Here is an 18750-nt window from a genome sequence, read left to right on the forward strand (position 1 = left end):
ATCATTTGAACAAGCCACAATTAAAGGTTAAAGTATGTTTATTGACGTTTCAATTTCCACTTCGGAAATCGTTATAAACGTCAATAAACGTACTTTAATCTTTAATTGTGGCTTATTCCTATTTAAATAGTAATTACTTTAAAATGCCACAAGAAAATAGCTTCAGAACAATATTGTATATATGCAACCCAAATTACACTCTTGTAAGAAAAATCACCTGATTGTCAAGTGAGGATAAAAAGAGATTAATATATTTTTTAAATAAACAGGTTATGTATGTGTGGTATGTGGTATGTTACTTGGAAATAAAACTTTTAGTTCATTTATAGGTATGTATCTAAGGTATTTTTAGTTTATCGATATAAATTGAACAGTTGGTAGGAACAGGTAATTAATGTATTTTCTTTATAGAATTTTGTTGAAAAAATTGAGTTTTATTACTTAATTAATCATGAACAATTTCAATTTGGATTTGTGTGACATTATTAATTCTGAATAAGCAGTGCTGTAGTCAAAAATTTTTGTATAAGGGTTTATTATCTTTTATTAATTTTTAAAATGTTTTTTACTGATGAACTCACGTCATCGAGCTTTGTATAGATATCTATATTTTATGCAGGTGTTCTGTAGATGTTGCTAAATAGATACTGTCCTATATTTATTCAGCCGTCATTTCCAGTCTCACTAAATTGCATTAAAATGTTGTTAGGTGGCTGCTCTCATTAGGAGTTTAAGTGGTTCTATAGCTACGCAGTTGCAGAATTTGGTTAGGTCCAACTGCTTTATTGCTATTTGCCTGTTGTCCTATATTGGTTTCACTTTTTACTCTTTTGACTTTAATATCCTACTGGTCATTTCCTTGTGTGATCCACGGAAATGGCCTGTTCAAGGTTTTGATGTTGGTACCTATCTACCTATTTCCTGAAATACATCACGTATATAATTTTCCATTATTTTGTTTCTTTCCACGGCATTGTTCACATCACCTAATATGTTACAGTTTCAATCCCTGAGTAGAATTTTACCTTTTGACTTTCGAGTGATAGGTTATTCTGTAAGTTTTTGAAGTTATACTTCTATAGGCACGGTCGGCGTTGGAAATTTGCATGAGAGTGAATCTGTGAAACCATTACCATTTACATATGTAAGATAATGAGTAAGAGAGAGACAGAGGATATATTTTCTCTCTCTTCCTCTCTCGAGAATAAAAATGTTCCTTTTGTATATATATTTAACCCTGCTGTCCTGTTCGGGTCTATTTGACCCAAAAAAAAATTATTTCTTATTTTACAAATTATTACGCGGCGTAACGTTTTGGTATTTCGTGACTTTATTACCTAATCTGAGGTCTTTTAATTGCATATGAGATAAAACTTCAACTTCCTGATTTTTTTGATAAAAATTAAATTGTTACCTATTATACGTTCGGGTCAATATGACCCACGTATTTAAACCGTTAAAAATTTCCTGTGTACGTATGTTTAGTTGGCAGTGTTTTATATTTTCTAACAGTGTTTGTCAGTCATGTAAGTTTATAAATAAAAACAAGTTTCTGCAAGCTAGAACTTGTAAAAAATTTGAAGTGTAGCTGGACGATGTCAGGTAGAAGGGCACGTCATGTAGAAGGAAGTGGGGGTGATAGACAAGTGGTAGGACACTGATGATATGTTAAGCGCATTCATGCCATTCATATACATTTCAGTCTATTTTTGCATGTTGATAATGTCGCATCGAAGAACGCTAACCGAAAATGAGCTGCGCGAGCTCGCGAACGTGTCAGACAGTGATGAATACATATCAGAAACAGAAAACCATACAAGTAGTGAGAGTGAAGAAGAAAGTAGTGATGATTCTGTTGATGCATTCTACGTACCACATCCTGTAGAACCTTCTGTAACAGTTCCTTCGAAAGATGGTAATATTCAGTGGTCGCTTGATTCTTCTTATCAACGCGGTCGTTTTTCTACGGCCAATGTTATAAATAATGCTCCAGGAGTTACAAGGTACGCATGGGCACGAATTTTCGATATCAAAAATTCATTTGACGTGCTCTTTTCTGACATAGTTGAAAACCAAATTATTAATATGACAAACATGGAAGGCCAGCGTGTTTTTGAAACCAACTGGAAAGACTTGGATAAAATTGGTTTTCAAGCATACATTGGTCTTTTATTGTTAGCTGGAGTTTTTAAGTCCCATGGTGAATCAACTAAAAGTTTGTGGAATGAAGAAACTGGTCGTAGTATATTTCGAGCAACAATGTCCCTTGAAGTGTTTACAAAAATTTCGCAAGTGATACGTTTTGATAACAAGACTACTAGACAGGATAGGAGACGATTAGATAAACTTGCTGCAATACGTGAAATTTGGGGAAAATGGGTGGAAAATCTACCAAAATTTTTTAACCCCGATGAAAATGTTACTATCGACGAGCAATTAGTAGCCTTTAGAGGTCGCTGTCCCTTCAAACAGTAAATTCCAAGCAAGCCAGCGAAATATGGCATAAAAATTTGGGCTTTATGTGACACCAAAAGTTCTTATGCTCTGAAATTGCAGATCTATACAGGAAAATAAGCAGGTGCCGCGCCAGAACGAAATCAGGGAATGCGTGTGGTGTGCGACTTGACTAATGATTTAAAAGGCCACAATATTACTTGCGATAACTTTTTTACATCGTACAATTTAGGCCAACTTCTAAAAAGTAAAAACACAATGCTGGGGACTATAAGAAAAAATAAACCAGAGCTTCCAGCACAAATTGCGAATAAAGAAGTTCATAGTTCGTATTTTTACTTCACGCAAGATACCACTGTTGTTAACTATATTCCTAAAAAGAATAAAAATGTTGTTCTTATGAGTACTTTGCATCATGAAAAGGCTATTAGTGACAAAAATGACAAACAGCCCCAAATTATTTTAAATTATAATTCCAGTAAGGGAGCAGTGGATACTCTAGATCAACTTGTTGGTACATATACATATAAGAGGATGACAAATCGCTGGCCATCGATTGTTATTTATAATATGCTGGACATTTCTGCCTACAACGCGTTCGTTTTATGGACATCAATAAATCCCCAATGGAACACCAATAAACTTACAAAACGGCGAATTTGTCTTGAGGAATTGGGAAGAACACTGGTAAAACCACTTATCCTTTCCAGGAAAAATTTACCAAGAACCAAAGACTCACAAGAACTGCTAAAAAGGACACGAGCAGAAGTGAGTAGAGAAGATGGAAATTCTAGTTCGTGTGAACCGTCTATGAACAATCCAACTCCATCTGCTAAACGATCACGCTGTAAATTTTGTTCTAAAAACGATAATAAGACTAATATTTTATGTTGTATTATGTCATAAACATATTTGTAAAACCCATTCTTTTTATTACTGTCCCAGTTGTAAACTGAATTAAATTTTGTAGATATTTGTTATTAGGCTTTTCTGGTTAATGAAAGAAAAAAATACCTTTTGTTTTTGTCAATAAGGTTTAATTTACATTAACAACATCATTTTTGTTCAATTAACGATAATTTTTTGTTAGTAAAGTTTTGTTTAGCACTATTAGCTTATTTTATTTCGATTAAGGGGCGTAAGCCATAGTTGGGTCATATTGACCCGAACAGTACATTTGTGTAGTTGAAACGAACGGGACAGCAGGGTTAATATTATATATATATCACATATATGATATTGTATATATATAATATGTATTAATATTATTATTTATGTGATATATTTTGTATTATTTAAACTTAAACGTTTATAATTATTTTAGGCTTTTGTATTTCAAAATAATCACTGTTTTGCCGAGAACTGTCAATTTTGAAATCCGTTAGTGTTATGTCTAATTGACAAATCCTTTACGTGTTTGGTTCATACGCTGGTGGTTGTGAGTTCGAATCCCAATTATGAATTCCTTTTTTATTTTTGAAATATTTAAAAACCTCACGTTAATCTTTTTAAATATATGTAATATACGCAAAAAACATAAATTTTAAAATAAAATGAAAATTTACAACATAATCCGAGTTGTTGGTTTTTTATTTTTATCTTCGTAAAGTTAGTTTTGTATATTGGCAGTTTTAAATACTTATGAATATTACATTTTAATTTATATTGTATTATTATATTGAATTATGTTGCAGTGTATTTATTGTAATTTTTATATTAATAACAAAATAAACAGTGAATTTTACTGCAGAGTATGTTTTTTTTGCATTCAACTCCTTTTATACATATATAAAAATAAACCTATATAACTAATTCTTTTTCTCTTTCTGATCTCTCTTACCTATAGCATTACATATGTAATGATTGTGCAGATTGACTCATATATAAATTTTTAACGGCGAACGCCTGTATAAAAGTATAACTTCTACCGGCAGTCCCACTGGACTGCCACACCCGTTTTTTTATTTCTTTACAACACTGTTTAAACTTTGATTCTTTAGCTTGTTTGGTTTAGCTATTTTGAGTTAGCAGGATTTTAAAGTTTCTTCTGCATTTCATTAGATTCAGTATTAGTTCAGTGATTCACTAGCCTTTTATTTTAGTTAGTACTTCGTCTGATTTATTTTGTCAAAATTTGTAATTAACCTATAAAATTTGGCTTGATCATGCGATAATAATTTGGAAATTTAATAATCATTTAATAAAATGGGATATAACACAAAGAATTGTCCTTGTTGGTGTCTTTAAAAAAATGTCACGCAATCACACTGTCCTACACCTACGAAGACGTTTCCACATCAAATAAGTGGTAAACAATTTATCAGTAGAATAATTATCGCTGCTAATTTTATCCATAATTCAATTTTCCACAAAAACCTCCGTAAAATAATACAAAAATGCGGTTATGTTGCTACACTCAACGAGTAAAAATAAAAATACAAAAGTTGGTTGTTCGCCGTCGGACGGTTGGTCGTGGTCGGTCGGGCAGTCTGAGGCCTACCTAACGGAACCAACTGCGCTTGGATCCATGTTTAACTGAAGGTTTCTATATTTTTATTTATCAAACTTTTTTCAAAGCCCGGTAGATGGCAGTCTCTGTATGAAATCAATTAGATCCATTTAAAAATTAATAAAACTATACTTTAGGCATTCAAATCTGTATTTAACTCGATATTAAAAAAATTGCACTTAAAAATTGTTTGTATTTTAAGTGTAATGTATTCTTTCTCTAATATCTTGTTTTTCTCTGTTACGGCGATAAGTCCTTGGGATATTTCTTATATTCTTTTTGTAAGTGCATCTTGAAATCTGTTAAGGTGTCTGTTTATCCTAATTTCCGAATAGTTAATAGATGCTATTGTTTCTAACACAAACTTTGTCTGATGTTATGCTCCTTTTATTAGTTCCCTTTGATTTTTATCGAGTGCCCTATATCTCTATATACTTCATCGTTCACTCCAAAAAGAGATGTTAGTACAGTTCCTAATACTTTTCTCTTTTTCCCTTGTTTTATTTCGATTGACAGTGACACTTGCTCTTTCTTTTTCTTCGTTCAATTTATCTAGTATGTCATCACAATTTATTATGTTTGTAGTTAGACGCATGTTATGTAATCCTTGTGTCATTGTTCCTATCATTTGTTCGTCTTCTTTCTGGAGTTTCTCCAGTTTTACCTTTATTCTAAACGTTCCCCTGTCTATCACCACATCTAATGTTTCGGTAAATAATCCTGGTTCGAGTTTGTATATTTAGTATATTTCTGCTTTAGAGGGTCGAAATAATGTTAGAAATTTATTTCACAGGTTAACTGTCTTACCTAAATTTTCCACTTTCTGCTACTAATAAACTTTGTTTAAGAAGCTAAACATTCAAGGTTAACGATGCAGCTAAACAACAGAATACTTGGTCTCGAAAGAATTGTCCAATTGTTTGTTTACTGATGAGTTTATCTTCTCCATTCAGTGGAACGTTTTCTTATGTAGAGAAATCCTGGCTATTATTTAGAAGAAAACATGGATCCCGCTGTTTTATTCGGAGGTGGTTCAATTAAAATTTTGTATGGATTACATTTTGTTGATAACACCGAGATGGCCAAGAGTGTTTTTTACTGGTAATATAAATTACGAAATAAAAACAGAATTGCTATCGGTTCAAGGTCCCAAGCTATTACTCGAATATGCAGATGACATAGATCTCGTTGGAGACTCCATCCTATCCACAAAAGACATCTTCAACAAGGTGGAAGGAGCAGCAAGTAAAGTAGGGCTGAAGATTAATGAAGAGAAGACGAAATATATGTGTATAAATAGAACGACACGAAGAGACAGAATAGGACAAAATGTGATGGTCAATACCTTCAATTTCGAAAGAGTACAACGGTTTAAGTATCTGGATTTCGTAATCACAGCTGACAACGATGTTACTGAAGAAATAAAAGACAAAATCAAATCTGCAAACCGCTGTCTACTCGCACTGGATATGGATAAGCTCATAAAATCAAAAAGTTCAAAGATCAAAATCTATAAATCCATCGTCAGACCTGTAATAACATACGGATGCGAAACGTGGACCATGACCAAAGCAAACGAAGAAAAGCTCAGACGCTGTGAACGAAAAATACTTAGAAAAATTTTCGGACCTCACCATGACATCACCACAAACCAGTATAAGATCAGAACCAATATCGAATTAAAAGCACTCTACAATGACGCCGATATTGTCCAAGAAATTAAATCACAGCGACTAAGATGGGCAGGCCACGTGCACAGACTGCATAACGAGAGACTTGTAAAACTGGTATGGGAGGAAATTCCAACAGGCAAAAGACCACTCGGACGTTCCAGAATGCGATGGAGAGATAACATCCAAGCAGATCTCTGGAAAATGAACATTCCATTTGACCCTAGGTTGATGGAAGACCGAACAAATTGGAAAAAAGTTGTACAGTCAGCCAAGACCCACCCAGGGTTGTAGCACTACGTAATGATGAATATAAATTAAGAAAATGAATTGATCTGCACGTTTTCTGAAGATAAATTTATGGAGTGTGTCGATTTAAAATGTCTCAAAATTTTGTGAAAAATTAAGTAACGAGCCTACCGTACAGATGTAATTCTTTATGTTGGGCTAGAGGAGGTGATTAATGATGAGGAACTGCTACTTTATAAAATTTTATCTATTTTATGTTGATATAAAAAAATATCTTAATTAATATTTGATAAAACATTGGAGGTGATTTGAAGGACCCAGTATTATTAATTAAAAAAAATTGAACAATATCTATATATCTACAGTGTCCACTTCAATTGACGCATTGTGTATTTGACTTGACTTGACTTAACCGATAATATACTTCGATCATTTAATGAAGGAAAAGCAACCTCAGTCATCTTGCTTGATTTTTCTAAAGCCTTCGACACTATTGATCACGCTCTTCTGTGTGCTAAATTGAAATATTTTGGATTTGATGATACCTCTTTACAGTTTTTTAAATTTTATTTGGTAAATCGTTATCAAAAGGTCATAATCGATAATAGTTCATCAGAATTTGCATCTGTCAGTTCAGGGGTGCCTCAAGGTTCGGTTCTTGGTCCTCTTCTTTTTTCAATATATATTTCCGACCTGTATAAATCTTTAAATAATCTGAAATTGCACTCTTTTGCAGATGACACACAACTGTATTTCTCTTTTGAACCTAACTCTGTAAATCAAGCGTCACAAAAAATAAATCAGGATTTGGAATCTATTTGTACTTATTCCACTAGACATAATCTTAAACTTAATGCTAAAAAATGTAATTCTTTGTTATATTGTTCAAAAAATTATAAAGCCACTGTTCAGGATAACTTAAAACTAATTATAAAAAATGAACCTCTAAAAAATGTTAATAGTTGCAGAAACTTAGGAGTCATATATGACTGTACGCTACGTTTTCAAGAGCATGTCACCCTTCTAGTAAAAAAGTGCTATTTAGTTATGCGTCAACAAGTAAAGGCATTTTAAACTTTTAATTGCGTAAGTTACTTTGTGAAACTATGGGTATGATCAAGTTACAAAATTGAGGTTGCAAAAAATTCAAAATAATTGTTGCAGATTTGTTTTTGGCATAAGAAAATATGATCGTGTATCATGCAAAATTAAAGAACTTCAATGGTTAACAATAGATAATTTATACAAATATCACCTCGTCTCATTGATATATCGAATTATTTCCTCGTCAAATCCTATTTATTTAAGGAACAAATTAGTATTTCGTGGAGACGCTCATAATCTGGATCTGAGATATCCTCATAGTCTTATGCTGCCAAGATATAGACTAGCTATTTTCCAGCGATCGTTTACTTATAATGCTGTTTTAGTGTTTAATAGTTTAACAAAAAATTTAAGAGGTAAATCTCTTGATTTCATGAAGCGGCATTATAAGAAATTTTTACTACAATCGCAGTAACGTTATTATTATTATATAGTATATTGTTGTCGTAATTGTTACCGTTAGAATTTTTAGAATTTTTTTTTTGTTTTTATTTATCATTAATATCATTTATCACATAACATCACAAATTATTTTCTTTATCTTATTTTTCTAGTAGCCACATGACTATTTCTACCATTTCAATATTATATTATTATTTATGTCAATTTATAAATCATTTTTTTTTTCATGTTCTACTTATTTCAAACTGACTTTGTAAACTTGAGGTTAAGTGGAGTAGCTCTAGCTAGACTTCGCCTCATGTATCTCTTGTTTGTAAATTTTTACAGACTAAATAAAGGCAATTTATTATTATTATTATTATTATTTACTCTAGGGTATTTCTCAATAAAAAGACTTTTAACCATGGAAGAATCTTCAGGCCTTTCCTTTATAAATCTTAAAGATTATATTTCACCCTTTGAGCTCGTTGCTGAATGGTTCCAAGAAGCGGCAAAATTTGGCATAACTAGCCATTTTTTTAATTTGGCTACATGTAAAAAGTAAGTTTAACATATAAAAATAATAGTTCTGAAGAAAATAACCTATTTTGTTCTAGATCTGGTGAAGTTTCAAACCGATCTCTGCTCTTACACGACTTTGTAAATAATTCTTTTAGATTTATAACTAATGAAAAATCTCTTAAAGGACACGATATGGTAATTAATTACGCCCAATTTTTATAGTTTAATTTAGTTACATATTTTTCATTTATATACACTATTTTTTAAGAAATCTCTTTTATTAGATTTTATTCATTTTTATAAGATAATGATGTCTCAACTCCAACATAGGCTTTAATAATTATTTCCAGTGTTAAATATCTAAAAGTAAAAATCTAATGTTTTGTTCTATCAGCTCTAGTTTTAAAATCAAATATTTAAGGGTTCATGAACGTCCAAATGACCTTATTTATTGTCAGTAAGATGATTTAAAATTATATTCCTATTATTTGTTATTTTTCTAAGTACTGTTAATTTCCTAGGCTTCTAGGTACGGAACTATTATATTCATTTTAAATTCCTGTAATTATGAATTTATGGCCCTTTATGGCCCGATGGTTGGCCAGCTAATATCAAGCGAGATCCACAATCCCCAGTGCATTTACTTACCAAGCCAAAATCGAGGGTCTCCAATAATGTATATGTCGCAGGCAATAGGTGTAACACGTCATTCCGTGAAAAGCCTAGTCATTACACGTATTGCCGGCAAACGCTGTATTACTTTCATTATTACTTTGTTTAACTGAAATTATGCGCCATTTCAGGCACTGCCGTCCCTGGCAGACGGCAAACGGAGATACCGACCGAATGATTGAACGTTACAGCGTCTGACGGTTGGATCTTTAGTCAATTCAGTCGTCGAATTAAGATTTTACCACATATCTCGTTGCAAGTGTTTACTACTATGTAAATATAGATATCCACGGGGGTGTATTTTATGAAAAAGTAAAACAATATTATCAAGTGAACAAAGTATTCGGATTTTTTGATATTTGTTAAATGGCAACCATGTCAACACCGCGCTTGGTTATGCGCATTCATTTCATTTTAAGAATTAAGTAAGAAGTAAGAGTGTACACATACCTAGACGTGTAAAACCTATTCTATTACAAGTAAACGAAATTACAGTCCACAGCGTTTCAATTCAATTCTATTTACCAGTTAACCAGCGAAGAAGTGAAGACAAACCTGTGTTTTCACATTCTATTATACACAAAGACGCCAAAAAGCCGTGGCCATTGTGACGTCAGATTTAAGTAGTCCATTGTCACTGTTAGGAATTGACGGCGTTATGCATTGTCCGTTACCATTTATGTAGTTGGGAACACATAGCGGAACTGAAATGGAACTGGGCAGGTCATGTAGCGAGAATGCATGATTTACGATGGACGAGCAAAATTACAAATTGGAGGCCAAGAGCAGACAAATGTAGTAGAGGAAGACCGTTGTCGTTGGGCTGACGACATCAGGCGTATCACCAAAAATTGGCAACAAAGAGCACAAAATCGTAAAGAACGGAGGGGTTTAAGGGAGGCCTATGTCCAGCAGTGGACGTGATAAATGAAGGCTGGATGATGATTTATGTAGTTACGAACTGTCGCGTTACCTGATGCCATGGAACCTACCTATTATTTTTGTGAGATACTTTATTCCTTCTTCTTCTTCTTCTTCGGCTTTTCCCATTATGAGTTCGCCGTTTTCGTCCTCCACAGCACTCTATTCTCCCAGTCACCTTCTCTGAGGTCTCTATCTATCATAGCATTTCCGACGTATGTTTTCCATCTTGTAGCAGGTCTTCCTCTCCGTCTTCTTCCCGGCGGGTCCCAGTTTAATATTCTTTTCGGTCACCTATGCTCTGGCATTCTTTGTACATGCCCGTACCACTGCAGGGCTCTGTTTTTCCAACTTTTTTGTAATTGAGCATTTTACTTCCATTCTGTTCCATATTTCCTCCATTCTTATTCTATCCGCTCTTGTGATTTGTAGACATCTTCTCATAAAGTCCAGTTCAACTGTTCTTATTTTATTTCGTATTGTTGTTGTCATTGGCCATATTTCCGCTCCATATAGGGTAATATTCATCACTATGCTTTGAAAGATCCTCTTTTTGTTTTCTTTGGTTAGAGTGTTGTTCCATATCACTCCATGAAGTGTTCTCTTGAAGTGTTCTCCATGAAGTGACTCTTGTGGCTTGTTTTCCCCGTGCTATTTTCATTTCTATATCTTTCATACAAGTACCATCTCGGCTAATCATTGACCCTAAATACTTAAAAGCCTTACAACTCTTAATAGTCTCTTCTTCTAAACTTAAGTTCAAATCTGCAACCTCGGGTCCAATACATAAGTATTCGGTCTTGCACATATTTATCTTGAGTCCCCAAAGTTCATATTCTTCCTTTAATTTCCTTATCATATATTCCATATCCTCCCTGTCTTGTGCAAAAATGACTTGATCATCTGCGAAAAGTAGTGAATGTAATATATTCTCTTGTTCTGGTATGCCTATTGTTCCGCATTTTCTATACCATCTTTTCAAAGCCTGATCTATATGTTAAAAAGTGTAGGTAAGAGACCACATTCCTGTTTGAGGCCTTTTGTTGCGGTGATTGTTTTTGTTATTTCATTACCTAACTTTATTTGCACTTGTGTTTCTTTATACAGTCTTTGTGTTATATTCACCCATTTCTCTCTAACGCGCATTCTTCTCATTGCTTCCCATAGTTGTTTCCTGGGCACGCTATCGTATGCTTTCTCTAAGTCGATAAAGGTCATATGTGTTTCAATGTTTTTTTCTTTGTTCTTTTCAATCACCTGTCTCATAATGAATATATTATCTAAACATGATCTGGCTTTTCGGAATCCGGCTTGTTCTTCGCTATAATGGTCCATGTGTTGTTCTAGTTTTTCTTTTATAACTGATGAAAAGATTCTTGCTATTGAAGGCATCTGATCCACTGATCCCTCTGTAGTTATTTGGTGACCTTTTGTCACTTTTTTTGAAAATGGAGGACATGTATGATAAATTCCACTCATCGGGAATCTTCTCTCTTGCTTCGATTTTATTGAACAACATTCGTATAAAGGATACTATCCTTGCGCCTCCATATTTCAGCAGTTTCATTTTTATGTTCCCTGGTCCTGGTGCTTTATTGTTTTTGGATTTCTTTAGTGCTTTATTTATATCTTCCTCTGTAATTTCTGCTTCCTCAGTTATTATTGTCACAGGGTCGTATGAGATATACTCCGGCCTATTCTCCTGCAATAATACTTTATTCCGGTTACTTCAATGTTACGTTTTTATCTTCTGTTTAATACCCTTCTCTATGCTCCCTATGTTGTTTATTAACATTGCCAGGTATTTATAAGTATTTGTCTGTAATAATCTTTGATGTTTTATCTGTATTTCTATTTGGTCTTTCGTCTCATCGTTTCTCATTATTTTTATTATCTGTATTTTTTATTTTTTTACATTTATATTGTATTTTTTGCTTCGGAGTTTCATTTTTAAGTTAAACTTCAGCTTTCTTTAGATTCACCTATAAGCGCTATATAATTTGCAAATATGCATATCTCTGCATCGCGCTACGTCATTCAAAATTCAATAATTCGACTGGTATTTACCAATTCTGAATAAATTTTATATGCAATATTTTTTCAGTGTACTTTCACAATTTGGACTTTTGGTGTTTTTTTCTATTGTGTGAATATTACTTGGCTCAACGATCTCAACTTATTATTTGAGTACTCTTTAAACACTCTCATTTTTTCAACATGTATTAATTGTTTCTCTTTTTCTTATTGTTTAACTTGGTTCAGTTTCACTTAAACCTATCAAAGTCCATTTTTCTCAAAAGTATTTATCTTAGAATATTTTTACTTTTTCTTGTGCAGTAAGTTTTCTTTATTTTCATTTTGGATCATCGTATAATATGTGATTAAATAAACGTGATTAAATATTTGGTTAAATTTGATAAAACTTTATTATTTTAGGATGAAAATCCGAATGTCGCAGCTTGTTTTCTTTTAAGATATTTGAATGATGAGAAATCTACAGTAATCAGACAGGTAGGTATTTACTTGGTGTTAATATACACTCCGCCAAAAAAGTATCGCATCACCTATGAAACTGCAAATTTTGTATTAAAAATAATTTAAAACATGCAGAATATACGAAAAATAAAGGTTTTATTAATTTATTTCATAAATTAGAAGTAAGCGCACAAACAGCATTGAATAAAAAAAATAAAAATCAAAAGTAATGATAATTTAGTAAGACGTATTGCCTCCTCTAGCTCTTATAACATCTAGACAACGTTGTGGCATACTTCCAATTATTAATCTTCCTAGATAATCTTGATCGATGTATCCCATTCTACGGTTAACAACAGTTGCAGGTCCTGAAGATTAGCTGGCGTCACATTACCAGATCTCACCCTTCTGTAAAGATGGTCCCAAACATGTTCTATTGGATTTAAGTCCGAGCTGTGCGCTGGCCAATTCAAAACTTGTAAATTTACCTCTTGAAAGTACTCGGTAACGATTCTTGCGAGGTGTGGGCGTGCACTGTCATGCGTTAAAACAAAGTCATTACCAATAAATGGGGCGTAAGGAACAACATGCATCTCCAAGATTTCTCTAATGTACCTATCAGCAGTTAAGGATCTTTCATCTAGCTGTACCAATTTGGTTTGACCCCTAAGAGATATTCCGTTCCAGAGCATAATAGATCCTCCTCCAAAGTTTGTCGTCGGTCTTATGTTGCATTGAAAATAACGCTCGCCATCTCGTCTATAAACTGGTATTCTTCAATCCGAAGTGTATAAATAAAATCTTGACTCATCTGTAAAGAGTATGTTACCCCTGTCCTCGATATTCCAGATTACGTGCTCTCTTACAAATGTTAGACGTGCTATACGGTGTTCCCTTGTAAGTTTCGGGGCAGTGGCAGCTACTCTGGCCCTAATTCCAGACTGTCTTAAGATGTGCCTAACAGTTTCTGAAGACACATGTATATTTCGAGTCTCGGCTAAGTCATGTTGAAGTCTTGCAGTCACATGTCTTCGACGCAAAGCCTGAAGGACTAAAAATCTATTGTCCACTTGCGTAGTTCCTCTTGGCCGACCTGTTACAGCTCGTCTTTAATAAAGACCAGTCTCTCGGTACCTTACTACCGCTCGTGATACTGTCGACTGATTTACACCCACTAAATTTGCCACATATCTCTGACTTCTTCCGTCTTCAATGAGGGAAATTATTCTAACCACTTGATCACTCATTAAATTTAAATTAAACGCAATCTGTATACTTTTTACAAAAGTAAAATAAAGACTGATAATATAAAAACCAGACAAAATAGCAATTAACATTTTTTTTTTCTTAAACAGTAAGCTATATTTACAAATTTCTTTTTAATATTTATTCTAGCCTTAGCAAATGCTGTTAGAAATATTTGTAATTTTATAAGTGATGCGATACTTTTTTGGCGTAGTATATTAATTGACGATGTTAGTGTAGTGATAACTAACAAGATTTTCTTCAATTTTTAGTTTTATACTTTTTGAACTGTGTTGGGAAAAATAAAAACGACCTTCAATGGACCACCATCAATCAACTAGGCCCGTGTTGGTTTTTATACATAAGAAAGGAGTTAAAACAGAGAAGTGCAGGCTTTCGCAGTCGTTGTTTTATAATGATACATTACGATCAGGATTTCTCAGACATTCTATTGATTTGAGGTGCTCCGCAAATTTGTTTGCTTTATCATGTTGTATATCCGGTTTGTGTGTGTATGCACTGGATTTTAAAATTTTCTACAACTGGTGGACTGATGGCCGTTTGTCTGGGGTCCTGCAAACGTGATGAAGGTCAGTGAAGAGAGGGTTTAGAGAAAACAACAGTTCTTTTTAGATTTTTTTTATCTAAATAGGTGCCTCGAACATCTGTACTATTTATGGTTTTAGAGTATTCCCAGGATCTATCATATAAACCAAATCCGTACTAGAAGTTTCGGTGTCTCTAGGAAGGTTTTGAATTTTGTAGCAGTGAGTTACAAAAAAAACAAAAACAAAACAAAAACAAAATGCCGTCTATTGAACTGCTACATATTCACAGTTCTGATCTACGGAATTGAAGCGTGGACACTGACTGTTGCATCTATGAATCGGCTCGAAGCTTTCGAAATGTGGTGTTATAGGCGCATCTTACGTATATCCTGGGTTGACAGAGTTACTAATGTGGAGGTCCTGCGTAGAATGGGGAAAGAATGTGAAATTCTCATGACCGTCAAAACTAAAAAGTTGGAATATCTAGGACATGTAATGAGAAATCAAGAACGTTACGCCCTTTCCGGCTGATTCTCCAAGGAAAGGTAAATGGTAAGAGAGGACCGGGAAGAAGACGCATTTCCTGGCTTCAAAATTTACGAAAGTGGTATAACACGACTACCACTGAATTGTTCTGCGCTGCAATAAACAAAGTAAAGATAGCCGTGATGATCGCCAACATCCGGAACGGATAGCCACTTTAAGAAGAAGAGCAGTGAGTTCCATATTGTGTTTAGATACAGACCGTATCCTTTATGATAAACTTAATAGTAGTGTGATGTCTTGGTAAAAATCTTTGTTTTTTGAATAAAATTTAGTAGTTGTCTTATGTAATGGTATGTTTTGTGGTTGATTTCTCAAAGAGACCAAGGAAATCCATCATTTTGTTTTTTCTTGATTGGTTTTCTTAATGTTAACTTTTTTTGAGATATAACGATTTTTTTCAAGTCAGTAACATAATATATAGAATTAATAGTGCGTGTTCTTACTATTGCTATTCTTTTAATCAATTATTTAACTAATTTCAGATAAGGTGTCAGGGTAGTGTTATTAAACTACCATATGAAGAAACTGCAAAATATTATGAAAAAGATCCACTGTTTTGTCAAATACGATCTCATATATGTAAGCAAGGTGAAAAAGTGGATTGGAATGAACTGAAAATAAAACACGATGAATTACTAAAACAAGTTAAATCAGGATTAAAGCTACAAATGCCTGAATATCAGTATGTATCTATCATAAATACACATCAAGTCTCGTAAAATGTTTAGAGAAAATTAAAATATTTAGAGACATTCAAACATCAAAACAATTAATAATGAATTAATAACCACTTCATTTTCATTTCAGTTACCTCCATCTTCCTTTCCTGAATCTTCTTTACAGACCACACTTCACAGCCGTATACCAATGCAGGTCTTACCACACTCTTGTATATCTTTCCTGTCAGCTCTACCCCGATTTCCCGATCACAACATATCCCGCTCATTCGCTTCCAGTTAAACCAACCAGCTTGTATCGTGGGCAATTTCTCGATCTAGTTTCACATTTTCCGTTATTTATGAGCCAAGGTATTTGAATTCTCCTACTCGTCCTCGTTTTTCTCCAAACAATTCTATGTCCCCAACCATTCCTCTTCCTCCCAACCACATATACTCTGTTTTCGACCTGCTAACCTTAAGTCCTTCCTCTTCAATAGCCCTTCCCCAACACTCTAATTTCTCTTCCAACATTTCTTTGCATTCTCTACTAACACATCATCAGCAAAGAGCATTGACCAAGGAGCATTCTCCCTTACTTTCTCTGTGAGTATATCCATAACAATATTAAATACGTAAGGACTCAGTGAAGAGCCTTAATGCAAGCCAACCGTCACTAAAAATCTTTCGGTCAATCTGACAACAGTCCTTACTTTGGTGTACGCTCCCTCATATATCTACGCTCCCATATATCCTTTAGGAGCCTTACGTACTTCTCAGGAAACCATTTATCTCTCATACATGTCCATAGTTCTTGTCTAGGAACTGTGTCGTACTTCTTCTCAAGATCTATAAATACCAAATGTCACTCTTTTTTTCGTTCTGAATTTTTTTATCAACTGTCTCAAAGAAAACAAGGCATCCGTTGTCCTTATCTCTGGTATAAATCCAAACTGTTCTTCTCCTATCGATGTCTCTCTCCTTTACCTTCCCTTTACAGTTATCTCACAAATTTTCATTGTGTGCGACATTAGCTTTATCCGTCTATAGTTCTTATAGTCCTGAATGTCCCTTTTTTCTTTATACAATGATACCATTACACACTCTCTCCATGCATTAGGCATCCTTTCTTCCTCGTATATCCTACTCATCATTTGCCACAAAATGTCAACTACTTCATATCTCCTAGGGCCTTCCAAATCTCCACATGTATTCCATCAGGTCCTATTGCCTTACCACTATTCATCCTACTTAACGACTCGACAACTTTATCTCTTGGTATCACCGGTATTACATTCTTATACTCTGTCTCTTCTCTGGTGTTATTCATTTAGCAAATTTCGGAAGTACTCATACCATCTTAGCTTTATTTCAACATCAGTTCTTAACACTCGTCCATCCGCACTTTTAATCTGCTGTTCGTGGGTCAAGTCCTTTGATGACTGTTCCTTGCTTTAGCAGTGCTGTATAACCTTTTCATCCTCTCCGGTGTTTCCATTTCTTCATACAGTTGTGCAGACGATCTTTCTTTAGCAGAAGCTACAGCGCACTTTGCTTTCCTTTTTGCTATCTTGTATATATCCTTATCTTCCTCTCTTTTAGACCTGTCATACCTCTTTCTAGCATCTGTATCTCTTTTTAACCTTCCGTTGCAGTTCATCGTTTCACCACCAAGTTTCTTTGTCTTTAGGAGGCCCTTAACCAGATGTTTTTCCTAGCAATTCCTCTCCCACTCGCACCACAATTTTACTGTTGGCTTCCCACCAGTCATTTACCGTATCTTTTTCTTAAGCTCTTCCAGCACTCTTCTTTGAAGGGCTACTGCTAAATCCTTATCCTTTAACTTCCACCACTTTACTTTATGGTGTCGTACTTGCTTTCCTTTCCGCCTCACCTTTATCTCCGTATCCACTATCACCGGTGGGTGTTGACTAGCTACACACTTACCCTTTATCAATATAATTAAATATTTTTTTTAATTTTACAAAAAAAAAACTAAAGGTTTTAAATACATACTTTCCCTTATCTACAAATCTTGAGCTTTGAAATTACAGGACTAGTTCAATAATGTCGGCGATATGGGTATTATAAAACATACATTAATTTTGAAATAAAAATATATACCAACAGACTTATTTTTGCAGGGTTGGATATGAAATACACCCACGATGTTTTGATTTCTACCATTCTATAGGAAGTGAAATTGCAGACAGGATCATATTTGAGAAATCAAGTGATGGCTCTTGGAGTTTTCACCGCGTTGCAACTTAAAATGTTTTAATTTTTTTATGTTAAATATACAAAAAGCATTTAATAATATTGGAAATTACAATTTAATTTTGTTAAGAGAATAATGACTTTTTATTGCGTTAGTGAAAAGTAATCCAAAATTTGTATCTATAAAGCAAAGGAGAATTAGATTGATGATAAGCACGCAACCTATGGACTCCCTATTGGTAATATGTTTTGGATAAAACGAAGCTTGTTGGATAAGAGGCTACTGGGCAAGTCGAATGCTGGGAGTGAACCAAAATTATGGACTGTAGACATCACGATTAGTATTTGATGATGACCTGGTCATATTAGCTGACGGCACATTTGATGGCAAAGTCAGAGATATAATGTCAATTTTGTACAGTTACAGAATGGATTTAAAATGTAGAGTTTACATAAAAACACTCAAAATTCAAAACTCATTAAATTTAAGGAGATAAGGAATTTAGAATGATTCGCCAAACCTGAATTATACAAATCTAAATTTGGCGAGTGAAGTACCTACCTTATTGAAGTAATATTAG

General features: G+C 33.9%; 1 protein-coding gene across 1 annotated transcript; it reads left to right on the forward strand.

Annotated features, from left to right (window-relative positions):
* Nucleotides 1-269: 269 nt before the first annotated feature.
* LOC140446216 (pyridoxine/pyridoxamine 5'-phosphate oxidase-like) lies at nt 270-18271 on the forward strand. The gene is made up of 6 exons (XM_072538757.1): nt 270-329; nt 8763-8928; nt 8985-9084; nt 12919-12993; nt 15779-15978; nt 18097-18271. Exons 1-6 carry the CDS (start codon nt 293-295, stop codon nt 18221-18223), a joined length of 705 nt encoding a protein of 234 aa, XP_072394858.1. The 5' UTR covers nt 270-292; the 3' UTR covers nt 18224-18271.
* The last annotated feature ends 479 nt before the right edge of the window (nt 18272-18750 follow it).

This window comes from Diabrotica undecimpunctata, chromosome 7, assembly GCF_040954645.1.
Source record: "Diabrotica undecimpunctata isolate CICGRU chromosome 7, icDiaUnde3, whole genome shotgun sequence".
Classification (NCBI taxonomy): Eukaryota; Metazoa; Arthropoda; class Insecta; order Coleoptera; family Chrysomelidae; genus Diabrotica; species Diabrotica undecimpunctata.